This window comes from Calonectris borealis, chromosome 18 (genome assembly GCF_964195595.1).
Source record: "Calonectris borealis chromosome 18, bCalBor7.hap1.2, whole genome shotgun sequence".
NCBI lineage: Eukaryota > Metazoa > Chordata > Aves > Procellariiformes > Procellariidae > Calonectris > Calonectris borealis.
In genome coordinates, this window is record NC_134329.1 from 8,885,745 (window position 1) to 8,902,958 (window position 17,214).

Here is a 17,214-nt window from a genome sequence, read left to right on the forward strand (position 1 = left end):
ACGTATGCAAGTTTAAATCAAAACAGAAAAGTACAAAGATAGTATATATTCCCCTTACTAACTATTTACCACTGCTGGTAGCATGAGACAACTAATATACACACCACCCAAAGAACATTATTACATCTCCACATTTCTCCACAATCACCCTTTTCTCCTCGACCAGGTGATCTCGGTCCAGTGCCGAGAACTGCAGCCACTTTGTCACCTCCCATCCTCTACAGGATGCGTTTGGCTTTTCACGACTAACGAATCTCTCAGAAATTAGCCCATCCTGAGCAGCAGTTGCTAGAATAACGCACAACTTTAAGGGCACGTAGCAAAGTGTGGAATTAGCTTATGTGGTGAGAGGAAACGTTTTTAGCTTTGAAGGAAGAAATAACTCCTACTCATCATCTACAAGAGTGCAGAAAAAGCACCCTCGAACAGGTTGGAGATAACAAGTAGCACTAAAAGATAGCCTTTAGCTTAGAGCAGGAGCCAGGGGTCAAGGTACGCACCAGCAAGTCTTCCAGCCTCGGCAGTCTGCGATTTGTCCTGCAGGTCGGAGAAAAAGGGAGGTTTGGCTGCAGGGGAGGTTGAGAGCTCACCACAGGCTGCCCGGGGACAGGATGTCAGCTGGGGACCAGAGTCTCAACAAGGCTTCTCCGAAACTTCAGTTGCGACAAAAATCTTTCGGAAGAACTCAAAGCAAGTCGTCTTGTTTCTTGTGACGCCTCTTGGAGAGGTGAACAGACATACCTGTAAAAGACTTGTATCAGGGTTGATTAATATACAACTACAAAAGGACTCAAATTACAGGAACAAGTGCTACTGCAGGACCTGTGTAGGCTTGCACGGCCTCCGAAGCCAGCTCCCAAAGAGAAGGGACAAGTCAAGACCAGGTGGAATGCTGCCAGTGTATCACTGACGCTCCGCTTGCCTTTTTTGCGTTACTTTGCTTTTTTTGTTATCCACTACACAACTGACATGTGAGTCCCCTAGCGTACTGGGTTACCTCTCCTTTCCACAGGGATCGATCCCACCCAGAACGATCTCCTGGTGCACACGAGCCACGTGCATCCCAACCCCAGTTTCAGAACTGGCACTTCTTGAAGTTTTGCATGCACCTTCTTCAAGCTGCAGAACATGGGCGTTGCTGCAAATTCTTCGACGAGTCAAGTTAGAGAACTGCAGCTTTTACATAACACCATCCCTTCCCTCGCCCACCTGCACTGAGTCAGCACAGCAAGTTTTTCTCATCTGTAGCTTCCTATTTCTGCATCAGCAGGTTATCAAATCTCCGTAGCCACCACAAATGGAATGTATCAAGAAACAATTAAAAAAGGGATTTTCTTCCATGTATTATCAGTTATTCTGCAGCAGGACTTGTATTTCACATTGCTATTAAAGGGACAGATATTACAGAAAATTACATCAGGTCTTTTCTGCCCTCTGACTCATATTCCTAAATAACTTTCGTTGACTCATTTGTCCTAATTTGACTTGGCTGAATCTGAGTTTTTCTTCTATTAACAAATAAAAGTGGCTTTCCCACTTCCTTCAGCTTTTCCAGGTGAAGATTCTAAGCCACTTCCACTATCCCAGCTAATTGTAGGAAACTAAAACAAAAGCGAAGGGATTCTACCTGGCAAGACAGCCCACCTACCTCGTTGCCATGATTACAACGTGCAGAATCTACTCTGAGCGTATCCATCCTGTATCAGCTACACACAAAATGGACTCGCTATAACCAGTCACTAAAAACACGACCAACAGATTTACTATGAATAATTAAAGTTATTTTCTTGCAAATTTATGTTCTATATTCACCTACAACTGTTGCTACATTAAACCCACCATTAATATTGAAAAACATTGACATAACTCCACCGTGATTAAATGAAGCCACAACAGGAACATGCCACCAAGAGAGATATGCTATTTTATTTAAAATCAGACCACAGTAGATTACAGAAAGACTTATTATGCAAACAAATCCACTGTACGTTTCACAACTTGCTAGGCATATAAAATTGCCCCTTTATGAGACCGTCCAGGATTACACAGAGGAAATGTTCAGGTGCAGGACGACTCTACCTCCTCAGAACTCAACGTCTGCCAAGCCGCTCTATATTCAGGCTAAAGGAATTGTCGATTTGAGCTCTGTATCTAAGTCGTTATTCCAGTTTGAGAGGGCAGAGAAGTCCCGAAAGAGGTCAAGACTGAGGTTGTGGAAGTTGGGGCATTAAACGTAACCGTTACCCATGACCGGACTGTGCCCAGGGCTCTGCCTCCTGGCATCATGTGAAAGCTTATATTCTATATAGTCCCTGCAGGGTCACTGGTACAAAGGTGACCTGCGTGGATCAGCTGTGCTAGAACAACTGACTCCGCTTCCTCTAGGAGACAGCACTGACGTGCAGCGAAACTCATCCTTGAGTTTGAACCATTCAACGCTGATCATCGATCAAACAACCTAACCACATACAACTGAATTACTCATAACTTACAAAACTGCATACAAAAGACTGGCAAAAGTAATGCCATCCAAAGAGAGCATTTTCAACGCCACCAACACTCTAAAGCCATGTGACACATCGTATTTAAAAGATTTCTCCACTCCAATTGCTTTGGGGAAGTATATGCTATTTGCAGCAGACATTAAAAATCCTCAAGACAACATAATAATATATATATTGGCAAGCATACTGAGCCCCCTCTCAAGTCTCAGCTTGCCTATGGCATTTTAATCTCACTATCTTATAAACAGTGCAAATTAGTATGATTCTAAACATCCTAGCCATAGCAGAATTTATTTATTAGCTATAACAGAACAGGAGAAGCTGTCGAAGGGCAACAGGTCGAAAGCACTGACGCATCTCTTGCCCAACTCATTCAGGTTAGTGTTCTGTAACATTTGTTTCTGAAAGGATTTAAACAGTTCTCCACAGTCGTCTTTCTCCTTTACCCTTAAACATTACCAGCAGTCAAGTATATATTTACAGTTTGTGCGCACACACACACAATTAATTAATGGCAAAACGTTTTCCATGAGCAGCTGGATTTCAGTTATGAGATTGCTATAACTGAAACATCACATTAGTTATATTATCTATGTTCAAACTTTTATCCATCAATGAAGGCAACTATAAGCTTACAAATAGCAGATACAGCCTTTGTTTTTTCTGAAGTATGAAGGTTTTTTTGTAAAAGAAAGTGCTCTTGAAGAGCCCTTAAATTAAGAGTTACACGATGGCCATTCAAATGATAAAAATGCTAATATCCTAGTATTACAATCACAAGTAGTGATCCTAAGGCACATCAGCCACATGCATATGCAATAATGCATTGTTTTGCTTTCAGACAGAAAAATTGCATTAGCTTTGTCTGTATTTAGTTTGCACAAGAGTTTGTTTTTAGATAAAGTATCCCTGAAAGGTCATGTTATCACAAAAGTTACCAAAAGACAGAAAATTTAACAAGTAGTAAAAACATTTTTGGACTACTACCACCAATAAAGTTAGATACATAAAATGCAGTGCAAATTCACAATACACTTATCTATCACCTCCATCACTTCTGAGGATTTTCAACCCTCTGAAAAAAAGTTGGCACTTGATAAGTGTAAAATATACCTGGTTGTTTTTATTCAATGTTAGCAAAACTATTTGAGAGTGTTTTAGAGTTTTGTGTAGCAGGCTCAAAGTACGAATTTCTGTACTCAGTCACCACCCTGGTAGCCCCCACCCACTTTAATTCTTCCTAGGACATAAATCATTTCTACAGCAGACTTACGTTTAGCATTCAGATACAACAGTTGCCATCCAAATACCAGCACTAATAGCACAGCAAAATTACTTTGCAACGAGTCATAATTAACCATGCTTAAACGAAGCTTCAATGAAAAAATAATACCAAGAAAAGATATTACACTATTTAAAAAAAAAAAACACATCCTGTACCATCACTAGATTACAGAAAAAACACACTTTGCAAACAATCCAATGTACACTGCTTCACAAAATCCCCCATCTATAGAAACTTTCCAGACTTACACTGGGGAATTGGTTCAGATGCCAGTAACACTGACCAACCTTCTGCCCTTTGTGTTCAGAAGGCAAAACAAGCCAAATACTCATATTTTCAGAATGGAGAGCTTCCTGTTATGAGCCTAATTTGAGATTAGTATTTGCTAGCAACCACCGCACTCCAGAGGAAACGATTAAGGGACAGTCAAGGGCCTTACGTAAAGAAAAAAAATAGATATTCTATTTTGACTGATGCTGTTTGTACTACAGACTTCCAAACAATGTAGTGCATTCCAGGATAACGGTATGAAAATGTTTTGAAATAATGCAGGGGTTATGAGAGATTCTGGACCGTGAGTTTCTTAAGTTACCATTAACAGTTGAAAGTTGTTCGTGGATGTGAGAAATTGATAATGAATTTATGGACACATTCTGCGCAAGCAACAAGTGTTAAGATTTGCCTCTGCCAATGCTAGATTAAAATACCAGCACGTGTCTGCACCTCAGGCTTCAAGAGTCACATTGAGAATGAAATCTGAGCTCCCCTAAAAAGCCTCCCCCTCCAGTGGCATAAGAAGTCAAGAATGGATTATGTAAGATGCAAACAGCCACCACGGAGTTCAAAAAGCTTTTCTGTTTTGCCTGCTTGCAAAGAAATGTTAACTGCAAATTCCAGATACATACACATGCCAAAAACTGCAAAACTAAAGGAAATGGGAAAGTTAAAAATAGTTCTGCCAAGTGAGAGACTGAGTTTGAGGGATAAAATGAAATTGCAGAGCTTCAAGTGGGCAATTACATGATGTGAAACCCCAGTATTTGATTAAGAAAATACCCTGCCTAGATTCCTGGAATCACATGATATCAAAAGCTAAGCACCTGTGTAAAAAAATCACTTCTGTATCCAAGGTGTGGGAAAAAAAAAACACACGTAAGAAAGAGTCTTAATAGGCAAGGAAATAAAAATGCCTGGTAAAGTTTCTATAAAACCCTAAACTGGCTCTACAAACAGTTTAGTTTAATTTCAAGAGACCAGGACTTTCAGGATATCAAGCTATTTAGGAGTGGGAGGAGCATGTACTTTTATTATTAAAAGTCTAAGTAACAACTGAAATGTAGAAATGAAACTCTTGTAACTTTTTCTGTCTAAAAACCATAGAACATTTTCTGACAAGAGTTTCAGCTCAGTGAGCTCGGAAAACATTGTGCACCTGGCCACAAATGCCGTTGTCTGGGCACACTACAAAGGATGCTGATGCGGTCCATTGCAACTCTTTGCCCAGCATTCAGATATGGTTGTCACTATCCAAACACTGGCAGCGAGAGAGAATTCTTTAGAGAGACAAATAGCTCCCAGTTTGCCACACGTACATGCAGCTGCGATGGGAATACATCAGAACAGAAGAGGATGCTGATTTCCCATCACTAAAGAATTCAGAGCATGATGCGATTTGTAATGTCAGGAAATCCACTATACGCTGTTTCACAATTTGATGGATTTACAAAATTTAGACCCTATCACCTTCCTAGAAGAACCTTGTTGTCACTGATACTTGAAAACAAAAATAATCACATTTACCAAACGCAATTGCAAACCTCTGTGCCACAGCTCGGATTTTGTACTCCATTGTGCAAAAAACAGAGGCTTTCCATTGCCTACATTAAGTCTCTGATGGGGAGAAAAAGGAAATATAAGCACCAATACATAAGTTAGGCGCACCAAAATATTCACTGGAGGATAAAGCCAGGATGTGGTGGAAGGCGAGGTGGTCTTTGGGGAAGAGCTGGAGGATACTGTGGTACAAACTGAGATGGGTATCCTGGCTGTGGCATTTGACTTGCAGACTGAACTCCTGGTCGAGGGGTGAGAGGAGGATACGGAGCACCTGGATAAGAAAGAGCTGGTCCTGAACTCATGGCTGCAGTAAACGGAGTAGGAAAGCGTCCTGCTGGGACTGAAGAAGGTGGAGGGGGTGGTATTCGTCGGGGCACAAGTGAAGGAGGAGTGTTTGCATCCGAAGTGTAGGAATCTTGAGGTGCTGGTGTTGTCTCGGGTGCTCTCGGCTGAGCCTGCGGCTGAACCTGTGGAAGTCTCTGTCCCTTCAGCACCATTTCTTGGAGCTTCTCAATTTTTACACGTCGCAGGTGAGCCAGTTTACGCTTGTTCTGGTACTCATCAATGAAGGAATCCAGCGGTATTTCACCATCAAGAAATTTTTCTGCCATATTCTGTCAAATATGGAACAATCTCTTAGAAAATGGCATACTGCAAGAGAATCTAAATGGCTTATATCCTAAAAATAGCATAATTTTGTCTGTGATTTTCCAGCTTGCATATGGAAGATGACTGGCATACTAAAAATTCTGAGCAGAATTTTGAATTCGTTATTACTCAGAATCACTAGGAGTTAAGTATCATTTTTGCTTAAATTTATACTGAAGCAACAGCAGTAAGAACATCTGAATCTAGCTCTAAACATTCCCCTGATCACCAGAGATGGGAACAGGTTGCCAGCTAAGCTGAATTATAGCTCAGTACTGCTTGTGATGCCAACAGAAACACTGAGAACTCTGCAAGCCTCAGTACAGACAGGCAGATTATTGCTAAGCCAGGTTTAATACTCACACTTACTTGTGGCTTTGGTAAATGATGTTTAATTATTAAGAGAGGTGACCATACATATAATCACAAAGTTCAACTTGTCCTGGGAACGTCTTTGTGTAATCACAACTCGGCCAACAAGCAGATTTTTCCCCTGAGGCTAACATGCTATGTAGTTATAGAGAATGTCCTACAGGCAAATCAGCAAACAAACCCAAACACTTCCTTTATTCTGAAAACAGACCACCCTTCAAGCACTTGTATCACAGCGAGTGGTGACTACTGGCACCTAGACAGACACGTTGAAATCATAATGAAATATTTCACTGGAAATGCTGGAGAAAAAACAGTGCAGGCACAGTCTTTCATTAGGTTACTAATTGACATTTGTAATGGATTAATACATATACGAGGTAAACACCATTAAAAAAAATTTTTCACATTTATACGCTATGGGTTTTAAGACGATGCCAAGGAACTAAGAGGGTTTGGCTTTCTTTTCTGAGAAGGAGTTCTCTTAAACTTCAAAGATGTTAAGAGTAAAAACTTACTCAGATAAAAAAAAATTCTCGCTGAAGCCAAATGACTGTTCATTGAAGCTCAAAGCAAAGACCAGACCATATTCTTAAAAATACCCCTTTAGTCCATTACACGTTCAACACTATACTGCAGTTATGTACACTCAAAGTCTTCAGTAACGGGTACAAGTGGCAGCATTGAAGTGTACTGTCATTACCTCTGTGTCTTCCTCAATCTTAGCCCCCTCTGCCTGAAGCAGCGCTAGCAGTGTCTCCAGCGAAGCATTACTGGATTGTCTGTCTGTAATGGCACAAAAAGAACAGTAAATGACAGCTGGCTCTAAGTGACTTCTAACTGAAGCTATACAGCCTCAGCAAGCACAAAAATTTCTAGTATGTACACTAGCATACTCCATTGTTCTAGACAGGATGATCTACAGTAAGAAAATATATTAAATAGTTTAGGGATATTGTCAGAGTGCTAAAAGTTGAAAGTTAATTACAATGATATATTTATAATATTGAAAGACAAAGCACTTCAGCAAGTGCAGATGTACAATACTTCATAATTCAGTATGAAATGAGAAAATTAAATGCAATATTCCATTTGATTTATGAGTCACCACTGAAAATTCAAATTATGTTCTGCTTTTTAGCAAAGTAAACAAATTTGATCATTTAGAGAACAGTAGGTCAATAATAGGTAGGTAGCCACACAGTAACAGAAAGTCTCTACAGTATCTATTACCAGGTGAAACAGATACTTAATAAATCATTAGAAGCATGATCTATTTCAGAACTACATGAGAATGACATTTCATTTTGTACCCTAATTCACACAGCTAAAAATGAGGCACCAAAAACAACAACAAAAAAATGTGCCACAGATTTACATTCCCTTAGAAAACAGCAAATCATAATCGTCAACAGAAAATGTTACCTAATTTTGTTTTCTTTATCTGGTATGCTTCAAAAAGAACTTGCAGCTCTTGATATTTTTCAGTCAAATTTGATTTCAAAGACTCCAACTTTGGCTGGTACAAAAGATTGCCTTCTGCCAGACTGCGGTTGCTGGCCAGAGTCATGTCCTTGCTGTGTTGAACGTTTTGGGCCTGGGGGGAAAAAAAAAAAAGTGTATGAAATGACTGTGAAAATGTTAAGCAAGACTAACGGTTATTTAGATAATGTAAGATTTTCAAAACTTCTACATAAACAACAAAAGTAAGCTCTCTGTAAAAATTAGTACTATGGTATTGGACCTGCAACTAATAACAATACTTTTGGACTTTTTATGAACAGTGGGAATGTCTACTGTTTTGGTGGGTACGGTCAGCTTCAGCTATTGTGCCCTTTTCCCATGATCTCTTTTTTCTGCTACACAAAACCCTTTCTCACAAACTGTATTTTTACCGCTCTACTAACATACTATTTTACTAGCGTATCACCTAGAAGGAGTAAGAAGGTCTATGCTGCAAACAGCACATTGAAATCATCTAAAACAACAGCGGACTGTTAAAGCTCACGGGGGAAAGACCTTCAGAGGAACTGCCCTGAGAATAAGGATCTCTTCCTTCAGCTATGAGCACCTGTGAAAGAATCGCTTTCTGAACAGGAATTAATACTGACCTGAAGTCACTTTCCTGCACATTTTTTTCCACATGCAGCAGAGAGCTCATTAAACAGTTTTCTGCTGGAAATGATAATTACTTGAAGAGTTTGTGTTGTGGGCACGGACTCCTAAGAACCCCCCTCTCCTCTGAGCGGGGGCAGAGGTGCCCGTGAAGGCTCCTGCAGGCAGAACGGCTTTTGCCCGATCAGAACAGGAACCGGGCTCCTGCTGTGCTGAACCGCCTGCAAGAGGCCGGTTTCACCTCGGTGGTACAGCAGTGGTTACTGCGTAGAAACCGGTCTCTGGGCGCTCACTTAGACATTTCTGCTAAGTGGCAGAGGAGTGCAAGTTTACGTCACCCCAGTTTCTTCTAATTCTTGTCACAAATCTATGTGACCTGTTGGCTGTCACAGACTTGTGAGATCAGATTTTTACATTCATGCTCTGCTACCTGAAGGTGCTTTGTATGAACTTTTACGCATTATTTAATGTTGATGCTTATTCATTTCCACCTCACACACCACCCTTACCATTCCCCCATGATGAACACTGACTGATAAAGCAACAGTTGCTCCTAAAAACATCTTTGAATCCCAGCAGTAAGATGCAATGAGACTGCAGAAGAATGTCATCTCTTATTTTATTAAAACGTAAAAAACCAAGGACTGCGTCATTACAGTTCCTTCTCCAGAATATTCTTCCTCAACTATGTTAAATCAATCCTGGATTAATGCCAAAAGCTTGTTTTTCAGTTTAATCCTTCTGCTCAACATATCCTAGCCTGAAGACATTGTTCCTAAAGAACAAATGACAGTTCTCAGAAAACCAAGATTCGGCAAGATTCCGAGTTTGCTCATACACACCCATGCACGCGATTCTATCAAGACAGTCTTCATGAGCTTTGGAAAAGCTGAGTGTTTGGGGAAGTCTGCCCTGGATGTCACATTAGATTCATTAAAATATTCAGACATGAAAAGAAAAGAAAAAAAAAAAAAAGCAAGGGATCTGATCTCAGATTTTCAGTCTGAATCAACAAGTGGGATAGTTTTCCCATGGCACAACAGACTGATTCTATTAAGCTGCCTTCAAAATCAATAAAATGTTTGGTACACTTTTTGTGACCTCCTACATTAATATGCCCCTTCCAGCCCACACTATCCCCGTTTAGCTATAACAGATCTTATTTACGGACAGTTGCACTGAATTCAGTGCAAATACAAAGAATACAGTGCTTTCTTCCTTTCACACTCATGGGTGGATATAGGAGAGCCACACCTCAGAAACAGGAAAAGGGGAAACTCAAATGAGCTATTTAAAAGCCCCAGAAAAGGACATGATCAGAATTCAGGTGTTCTTGGCAGCCTAAGCACACATCTGGGTGCATCAGGTAAAAATATTTTTCAAGCATAGCAACAGTGTCTTTGAAAACATTACTTTAATCTGCTAAATTCAAAATTAGTCCAATGTTACTTAAACACACCTTTGTTCCCAGATATTGCTCTTCCAATACCAAAGTTTTACTCTCTCTCACCTTGTTCTTGCTAAACCACTTTAAAAAAATCAAGTCAAGGATAATGGCGAGTCCTAAATTCTACATCAATCAAAATAAAATTCTATTCCAAATTGTGAAAATCGGAGAAACTGTACTTGCCATACAGTTTTGTCTTCTCGAGATTCTCACATCAAGCCTAAACAAGCTTCCAGCCCTATGCCTGTGTTCAACTTGAATCCTTTCCAAGAATAAAAAGAAAATCCTCTCTTCTTGCTTTTGAATCCGATGCAAAATAATTTAAATTAAACTGGTTGCTTCCATTTGTTTCTCCTCATATGATCCAATGCTGTTAAGACTGTTGCTTTCAGAAAGCCTAAGTCCCCCTATTTTGCATTTTTTCTAACAATTATGAAGGGAACTAAAATACACACGATTTAACAGCTTAATTACTGGCATCCAGCTTCTTACCAAATCACCTGCCATCACCACAAGTTTTGTTAACTAGCTGTCTTCTGAACCGCCAGCCAAAGAAGATTGCGTGCAAAAAGATTCATGGTTTCTGATGCCTCTCCTCTTTCACCATTTTAATGAGCAAACTACTTCCTTCAAGCGACTTCAATTTGATCTGGTGATTGTATTTTCACTGTTTGTAAGGCTGATATTCTCATTTCGAAGCAATTGCGCAGTCAGTCTGGGAAGACCAGTTTTATGAGTGAACTTTGATCCTTCTTCAGGATGAAGAACACGTACATTTCCTTAGAGAGAAAAAAGCCGGTGGACACAAACCTATAAACCTTTCAAGAGCACAAATCCCAGGAAAAGGAACCTTTTACTGAAATCATATATAATAAAGAGAAGGAAGAACTCCAGGTAAACAGACAGAATAACCAAAAAAGCTTCCTTAAGTCAGATGAGACTTTTGTGGTGTTTTTAAACGCTACTTTAAACAACTCTCAACATCGTAATGTCTCCCAACAGGACTAGGGAGGGGAAGGAGGAAGCAAATGCCTAACTTTCTACAATGATTTTCTTTACTTTTAAATAATTTCAAATGTGTAAAGATGAATAACTATCAGCATGACATGATGTACCTGACTTGTAAAAATACAAAAATAATCAATACTATGACCTAGCTACCCCTAACGCAGAGTGACATCCTTTCCTGCCCTTGGCATCTGATATCTAATAATTATGGACGAGGCTAAACTTAAGTGAAAGTCTTAAAAATACTTGGTTTAAAACTGAAAAAAGTTAAGGTATTCATAATGGCACTTTAAGTTACAGCGCTTGAAATTACACAAGACTTAATGACTCAACTTTTTCCGTATTATAGCACTTCTGAAGGGCACATTTTTTCTACAGAAGTTGAAGAAAAAACATGATTGACATTTAATGATCCATTTAAGTGTCACTCTTGAAGTCTTCACTTCCAGCATTAGTCCGTGTCAAACTTCTTTAAAAAATGGACAGTTGAAGAGATAAGAAACTCAAATTGAATCTTACTCAAAACTATGAGAAGAACCAGTTCCTCAAATACAAGATAAACTTAGGAATGACATTTAATGAAACTTAAGGAGGAGCTGGTGAAGACCCATCCACCTGTTCAGGACATTTAAATGCTTCGCGTCACTGAAAAAAGCTTGCAGTCTGCGGAATGAGTAAATTCTATTTCACAACAAATAGAACAAATGTAATCCCAAAGCAATGCAACTTGAATACAGTCACGATTTTACAAACCAGAATAATCTCTGGCGCTGATGTTAAGGTCCGCGTAATAAACTTTTCTGCAACTGTTCCACTGCATTTAGAAGTTAATTCAAGGAATCAGAAAAGAAAACACTGTGAAGTTAGCCTAAAAAGCCCTACAGAATGATTTTCAAAAAACGTTGACTAATTTAAAACATAAAAAAAACCAGCTGCAAAATCATGCAAGGGTCAAAGATACAGTACAGCATGACCAGTCTATTAAGATTATCAATGCTGCACAAAGCATGCTTTCAGCATCCATTCACAGCTTTCCACAAGCCCAAGACAACAGCCAAGCAAGGAATAAATCCAATGCAAGTTATTTTCTTGTCAGATGTGTTGTGCAACAAAAATGTGTATCAGCAGGGAACTGCCACTGCATCAGATGTCCACCTGCCTACTGGAAGTGCAGTGAAAAAAAGTTATTAAGAGAAATAAGCAAACAGCATGCGACTCTAGCAGAATTGCTAACAAGACTATTGAGGTCATGAGCACTTCAACAGGCACGAGACATTAATCTGAAAACTGATGAGAAATACCGGTCAGAATCACGAGACATAATGAGACAGGACAATACTAAAGAGAACATACACTTTTCTTTTTTTTTTTTTTAACTGCTAAGCTCTCACTATGAATTGTGAATGGGACAAATGAGGCAACGATACTGAGCTGCTTATAAAAGGATTTTAATGGCAGAAGGATTGCTCACCACTGAGTAGACTACTCAAACCAAATTGTGTGCGCTGCAAGAAAATGAAGCCGTGGACACACAGAGGTTATTAAAGACAAAAATCATGGTTTATGCAGCACTTCAAAACTTAAGATGCTTAAAAAGTGAGTTTCTTTAACAGAAATAATTTGAATAATTTTTCTCAAGCAGCAACTGCTTTGGGAATTGAGACTCTACCATTTCATCAACTGCAGCTTCATTTCATCCCACTTTTAAAAAAGGAAGAAAAATGCTGGATAAAATTAAAACAGAAGCTAGTAATAGCTTAGCAACATTTTTACTGTTTAGCATTCACTCCAAAATAATGGTTTGCAGCAAGAGTTATTTGTGCAAAATGCCTCTGAGAAGTGTCACTCCTGTTCATCCAAAAGCACGTTCCCAGAAGAACGATTCCAGACCAGATGCCTCCTGAGATGCAGCCTGAGTGACTGAAATCCCAACTACCCACAAAGTCCATCAAGTGCTGCTATAATTATAAGCTTGCTTTGGCAAGCAGCACAGCAAGTGGTCTCTCGGTACTTTCAAGAAAAAGTCTCTTAAGGAGCTATAAATAAAAAGAAGTTTTAAGTGGCACCATTTTAATTGCTTTATACATAGCATACATCCACGTTAGTTTTAGGTTTCTCTGGTCTTGCTCTAGTCTTTATCATTCCCACATTCTCTTTCACTTACACATACTTGTACATTAGGAATAAAATATGCAGTCACACTGTGGAAGTATAACGATGCACGCTTGGAGTGTCAAATTAACCCCTGAAACGGGAGCTGACAGGTGCAGAGTAGGAGAATAGAGACTTCTTTCACAGAAGAAGATTTAAGAGTGCTTTTCATTACGTACTGGTGAATGATAATACACCTTATAACAACATCTGTTTGGTAATAAACATTAATACATGTTCCAAAGTAATTAGATTTGCTACATTTAGATCTTCTGATTACGTAAGTACTAGCTTTAAAATGACAAAATAAAGGTTAAAAGGTAAGTTGCAATTCCTAAATGTTTACTGCAGAGGAAAGAGGCACCCAGAACTGCAACTTGTGCTCATCAGACCCAGACAGGTTACTCATTTGATGCTTAGCTGGAAGAGAAAAAAAATCTGTAGTTGCCACCAAGTCTAATTCCTAACTTTGTAACTAAATTTCATGTTTGGCAAACAAGAACATAACCACTTACACAATGTGGTTTTAGGACAGGAGTGGGAATCCAAGAAATCTGGGCATGCATTCACATAGTTTTACCACGGACTTTGTGGACTGCCCAATCTTCTCAAACGGCTTTTGAGAAAAGGACTATACCTGAAAACCCCTTCTGCGCTTGCCAGTGTACTCTGAAATCCTGGAATGAGAGGAAGGCCATGCACTTCTGACTTCTTGATTTCATATAATTAAGGTCTTGAAAAGTAAATAGTTTTGGCAGTAGAACCTTAGCGGTCAGTAACACAATGCTGCACTGTTACTAAAGTGATGTTCCAGTAGATAAAAAGAAAACTCATTTTCACAGGAGAAATTCATCGAACTACCACCAGGTCACAAATTCTCTCATCTATGCTGTTTAGAGTTACCAGACTGAGATTGACTGTTATAAACAATGTACTTTTATTTCATAAAGATGAATACTGTAGCTATATTACAGAGAGTAACCTCAAAGGATCATAAAAAAACCCCTCCTCAATTTTAAAAGACTAGGAGTACCAGACAATTGGCTTCCTTCCTCTTTCTATCGGACAAGATGTTCGTTGTTCAAGCGCTAAAAGCCCAGGGGCTTCAAAAACAACCTTATAGACAGAAAAAGCAGCAGTTTAGCTCTTCGATGCCACATTTTCACATACCTGGGGATACAGTGTAAAGGACACTGTATATGCACATTACCCCGGCGAAATATGAACATGCGCGTGAGCACACACCCAGATAGGCAGCTATACACACACACACACACTGACATAGAAATCCTGCTCAAATGCTGCACAGGAATACATTCCCATTAAGGCTGGAAGGTGCCTATTTTTAGCTATTAGCAAGAAAGCCAAGTGGTTTTCCAAATCCTCATCTTTGTGAACAAAACATTGGGTTTTGAGCTGGGTTTCCCTTGCAACAAGGAGAACAAAGGTTTTTTTCAATTATGGAATAATCAGCTTTAGCCAACTTCGCCACTGAAAATACAAGTGACCTCAGAGAAGTGACTCAGGAATCATGATTTAATTGGTATGCCACAGCGAAATTACGAATCTAAGGACTTTGGAATAACCCTACAACCGAGATACATATGGACTGACAACTGAATACCTACACAAGTAGCAGTGAAGTCACCACGGTTCCTCCTTAACGTTCCGGATTTCCCTCTCTCCCTCTTCCTGCCACATACTTCACAGTGAAAAATCAGGACCCAGTAGCACAAACTCAAGCGGTAAATAATTCAGTGGAGGCAAAACCAGGAAGAGGATGAAGTATTCAAGCATGGCCAATTCCTTCCAAGGTGGGTAAATGCATTTCTAGTTGAACAGACTCTAGTAAAAGCCTCCACACAAAATAAAAGAGGATTATACCAGACAGTAGTATAGCCATATTTCCACACAGCTTGAATACCTTCAAACCTAGCCACACTTTCCAAACACCACAAAATATTCCCTCAGGCCCGGAGAACTTTACTCTACAATTTAAAAGCCTTCTGTTGCCAACAAAAGAGGAAAACCGGAGGGTCAAATTGAGAATATGGTCTAATTCTGCAGTGAGAGGGGATCTTTTCTACTACGGTCATGAGGTTTTCTGTCACTTCTGATCTACAGTCTTAAGTGCGTATTGACAAATAAATAATAACAGAGCCCACTGAGCCAGGACCTGCTGATGGACCTTGTCAGAGGTCACACCGAAACCAGCAATAGTGCACCCATCCATACCTTTACAAAGTTAAGCCTGTTATAACCCGTTGACTTTCCTTAAATATTTAGTCTTAATGTAGAGGGATACTCCTGCCCCCCAGTAGACCACGGTGCCTCTAAGATCTCTGCATGTTTTAATTATCACAGCAGTATCTGTTTCTTCAGCAGTTTAAATTCTCAAAATATAAGCTCATATGAAAAGCTATTATGCCTGCCCTCCTCTCGCAAATCTATTTACACAAAGTTCAAAATACAAATTGTTGCATAATGCAGCAAGTAAATTCCCTAGGACACCTTATTATCTCAGCCTCAACCTTCAGTGGGCGTCTTCATCTGTAATACTTTGACAATTTGGTTTGAGGTGATCCAGAACAATTTCCTCAGAAGTACCAAAAGGGCAGGAATCTTAGTTTGAGAGAAAGCAATTATAATTGATTTTACTTAATAAACTAAGCTTCTTTCTCAAGAATATATTGCCACTTTTTTCTTTCTGGGGCTTTTGTCCTCTAAAAAAAAAAGACAAACCCAAACCAATAAATGCAAGACCCAGAGAAGTACAGCACATTTCTTTCTTTTAAAATTCTCATATAAATAGTTTCATCTCATTTGTTGTTAGCTGACTACACAGGTAGGAGTCTTTTAGGAGCATCTGTGGTCAAATAAACCTGGACCAGTCTCATATCAGAACTGCAACACACAGGGTCCACTGGCATATAGAAAAACCAGTAAAAGACAACCACAGCAGCAGGAAGAAAACAGGCTTCTGTTTTGTTTTAATAAGCATAGATCCAAATGCAGGGCTTGGAGTCTGATACACTGACAAAGACATTTCAAATAGGCAAAAAAAAGCACCAGAAAGCCTGACAGCCTTCACCGCGCCCAGCATACCAACTCGGGCACACAGAAATCTCTTTCATATTGCCTTGAATTAAAGTTGCGCTGAGATCGAGACCACAAATAGGACCGACTTCACCCTGACAAAATCCTTCATCACGGCCAAGGCACAAGACAAGGGCTGTATTAACGGAAAAACTGATCCCACCTCCGGTCCGTCAGTGTCTCCTAATTTAGTACGAACCGAGCACTTCAGCACGGCGAGCCCTCAGCCCCCCTCCTCCGGCACCCAGCGCCCGGGAGAAGTGCCCGGCCACGGACCCCCCCTCACCGAGGGCCGGCAAACAAAAGGCCGGGAGGGAGAGGGGGAGGGAGAGGGGCAGGCAGCGCTTCCCGCAGCACCGGGGCTCCTCATTTCCCGGCCACTCCATGGCGGAGCCGTGACCGCCGAGCAGCCCCAGCAAGGGCCGGGAGGAGGGAGTCACCTGCGCCGGGGGTGGGGGGGAGGCGGTCATTAACACCCCCCCCAAATAACAAGTGGTAACGGAGGCGGCGGGACAGCGAGCCCCGAGCCGCGGGGCCCCAGCGGGCTGAGGGGGGCGACCCGAGGGGAGGCCGCGGCCCGGTCGCGGGGCTGCGCGGGCGCCCCTCACCTCTTCCATCTCGCGGGCCATGTCCTGTAGCTGCTCCTCATCGTCCAGCAGCGCGCTGAGCTCCTGCAGGCTCAGCGCCTCCAGCCGCCGCACGTCCAGCGCCATCCCGGCGCGGCCCGGCCCGGCCCGGCTCCCCCCGGCCCC

General features: G+C 40.7%; 1 protein-coding gene across 2 annotated transcripts; it reads right to left on the reverse strand.

Moving 5' to 3' along the window:
• Positions 1 to 1,901: 1,901 nt before the first annotated feature.
• VPS37B (VPS37B subunit of ESCRT-I) lies at positions 1,902 to 17,214 on the reverse strand. 2 transcript variants are annotated; one of them, XM_075167757.1, is made up of 4 exons: positions 17,071 to 17,214; positions 8,071 to 8,242; positions 7,349 to 7,431; positions 1,902 to 6,239 (listed from the first exon to the last, which is right to left on the reverse strand). In XM_075167757.1, the coding sequence occupies exons 1-4, from the start codon at positions 17,173 to 17,175 to the stop codon at positions 5,739 to 5,741; spliced, it is 861 nt and encodes a 286-aa protein (XP_075023858.1). In that variant the 5' UTR covers positions 17,176 to 17,214; the 3' UTR covers positions 1,902 to 5,738. The 2 variants fall into 2 exon arrangements, with proteins under 2 accessions (XP_075023858.1, XP_075023859.1); XM_075167758.1 differs by lacking the exon at positions 17,071 to 17,214 and adding an exon at positions 10,700 to 10,811.

What these genes read in the sequence shown, in the direction of transcription:
- VPS37B (XM_075167757.1), bottom strand. Translation starts at nt 17,175, where the DNA reads ATGGCGCTGGACGTGCGGCGGCTGGAGGCGCTGAGCCTGCAGGAGCTC. An exon ending in TGGCCCGCGAGATGGAAGAG is followed by an intron (nt 8,243 to 17,070) that starts GTGAGGGGCGCC and finishes TTTTCCCCCCAG; the next exon opens with GCCCAAAACGTTCAACACAG. An exon ending in GATAAAGAAAACAAAATTAG is followed by an intron (nt 7,432 to 8,070) that starts GTAACATTTTCT and finishes GTGCCATTACAG; the next exon opens with ACAGACAATCCAGTAATGCT.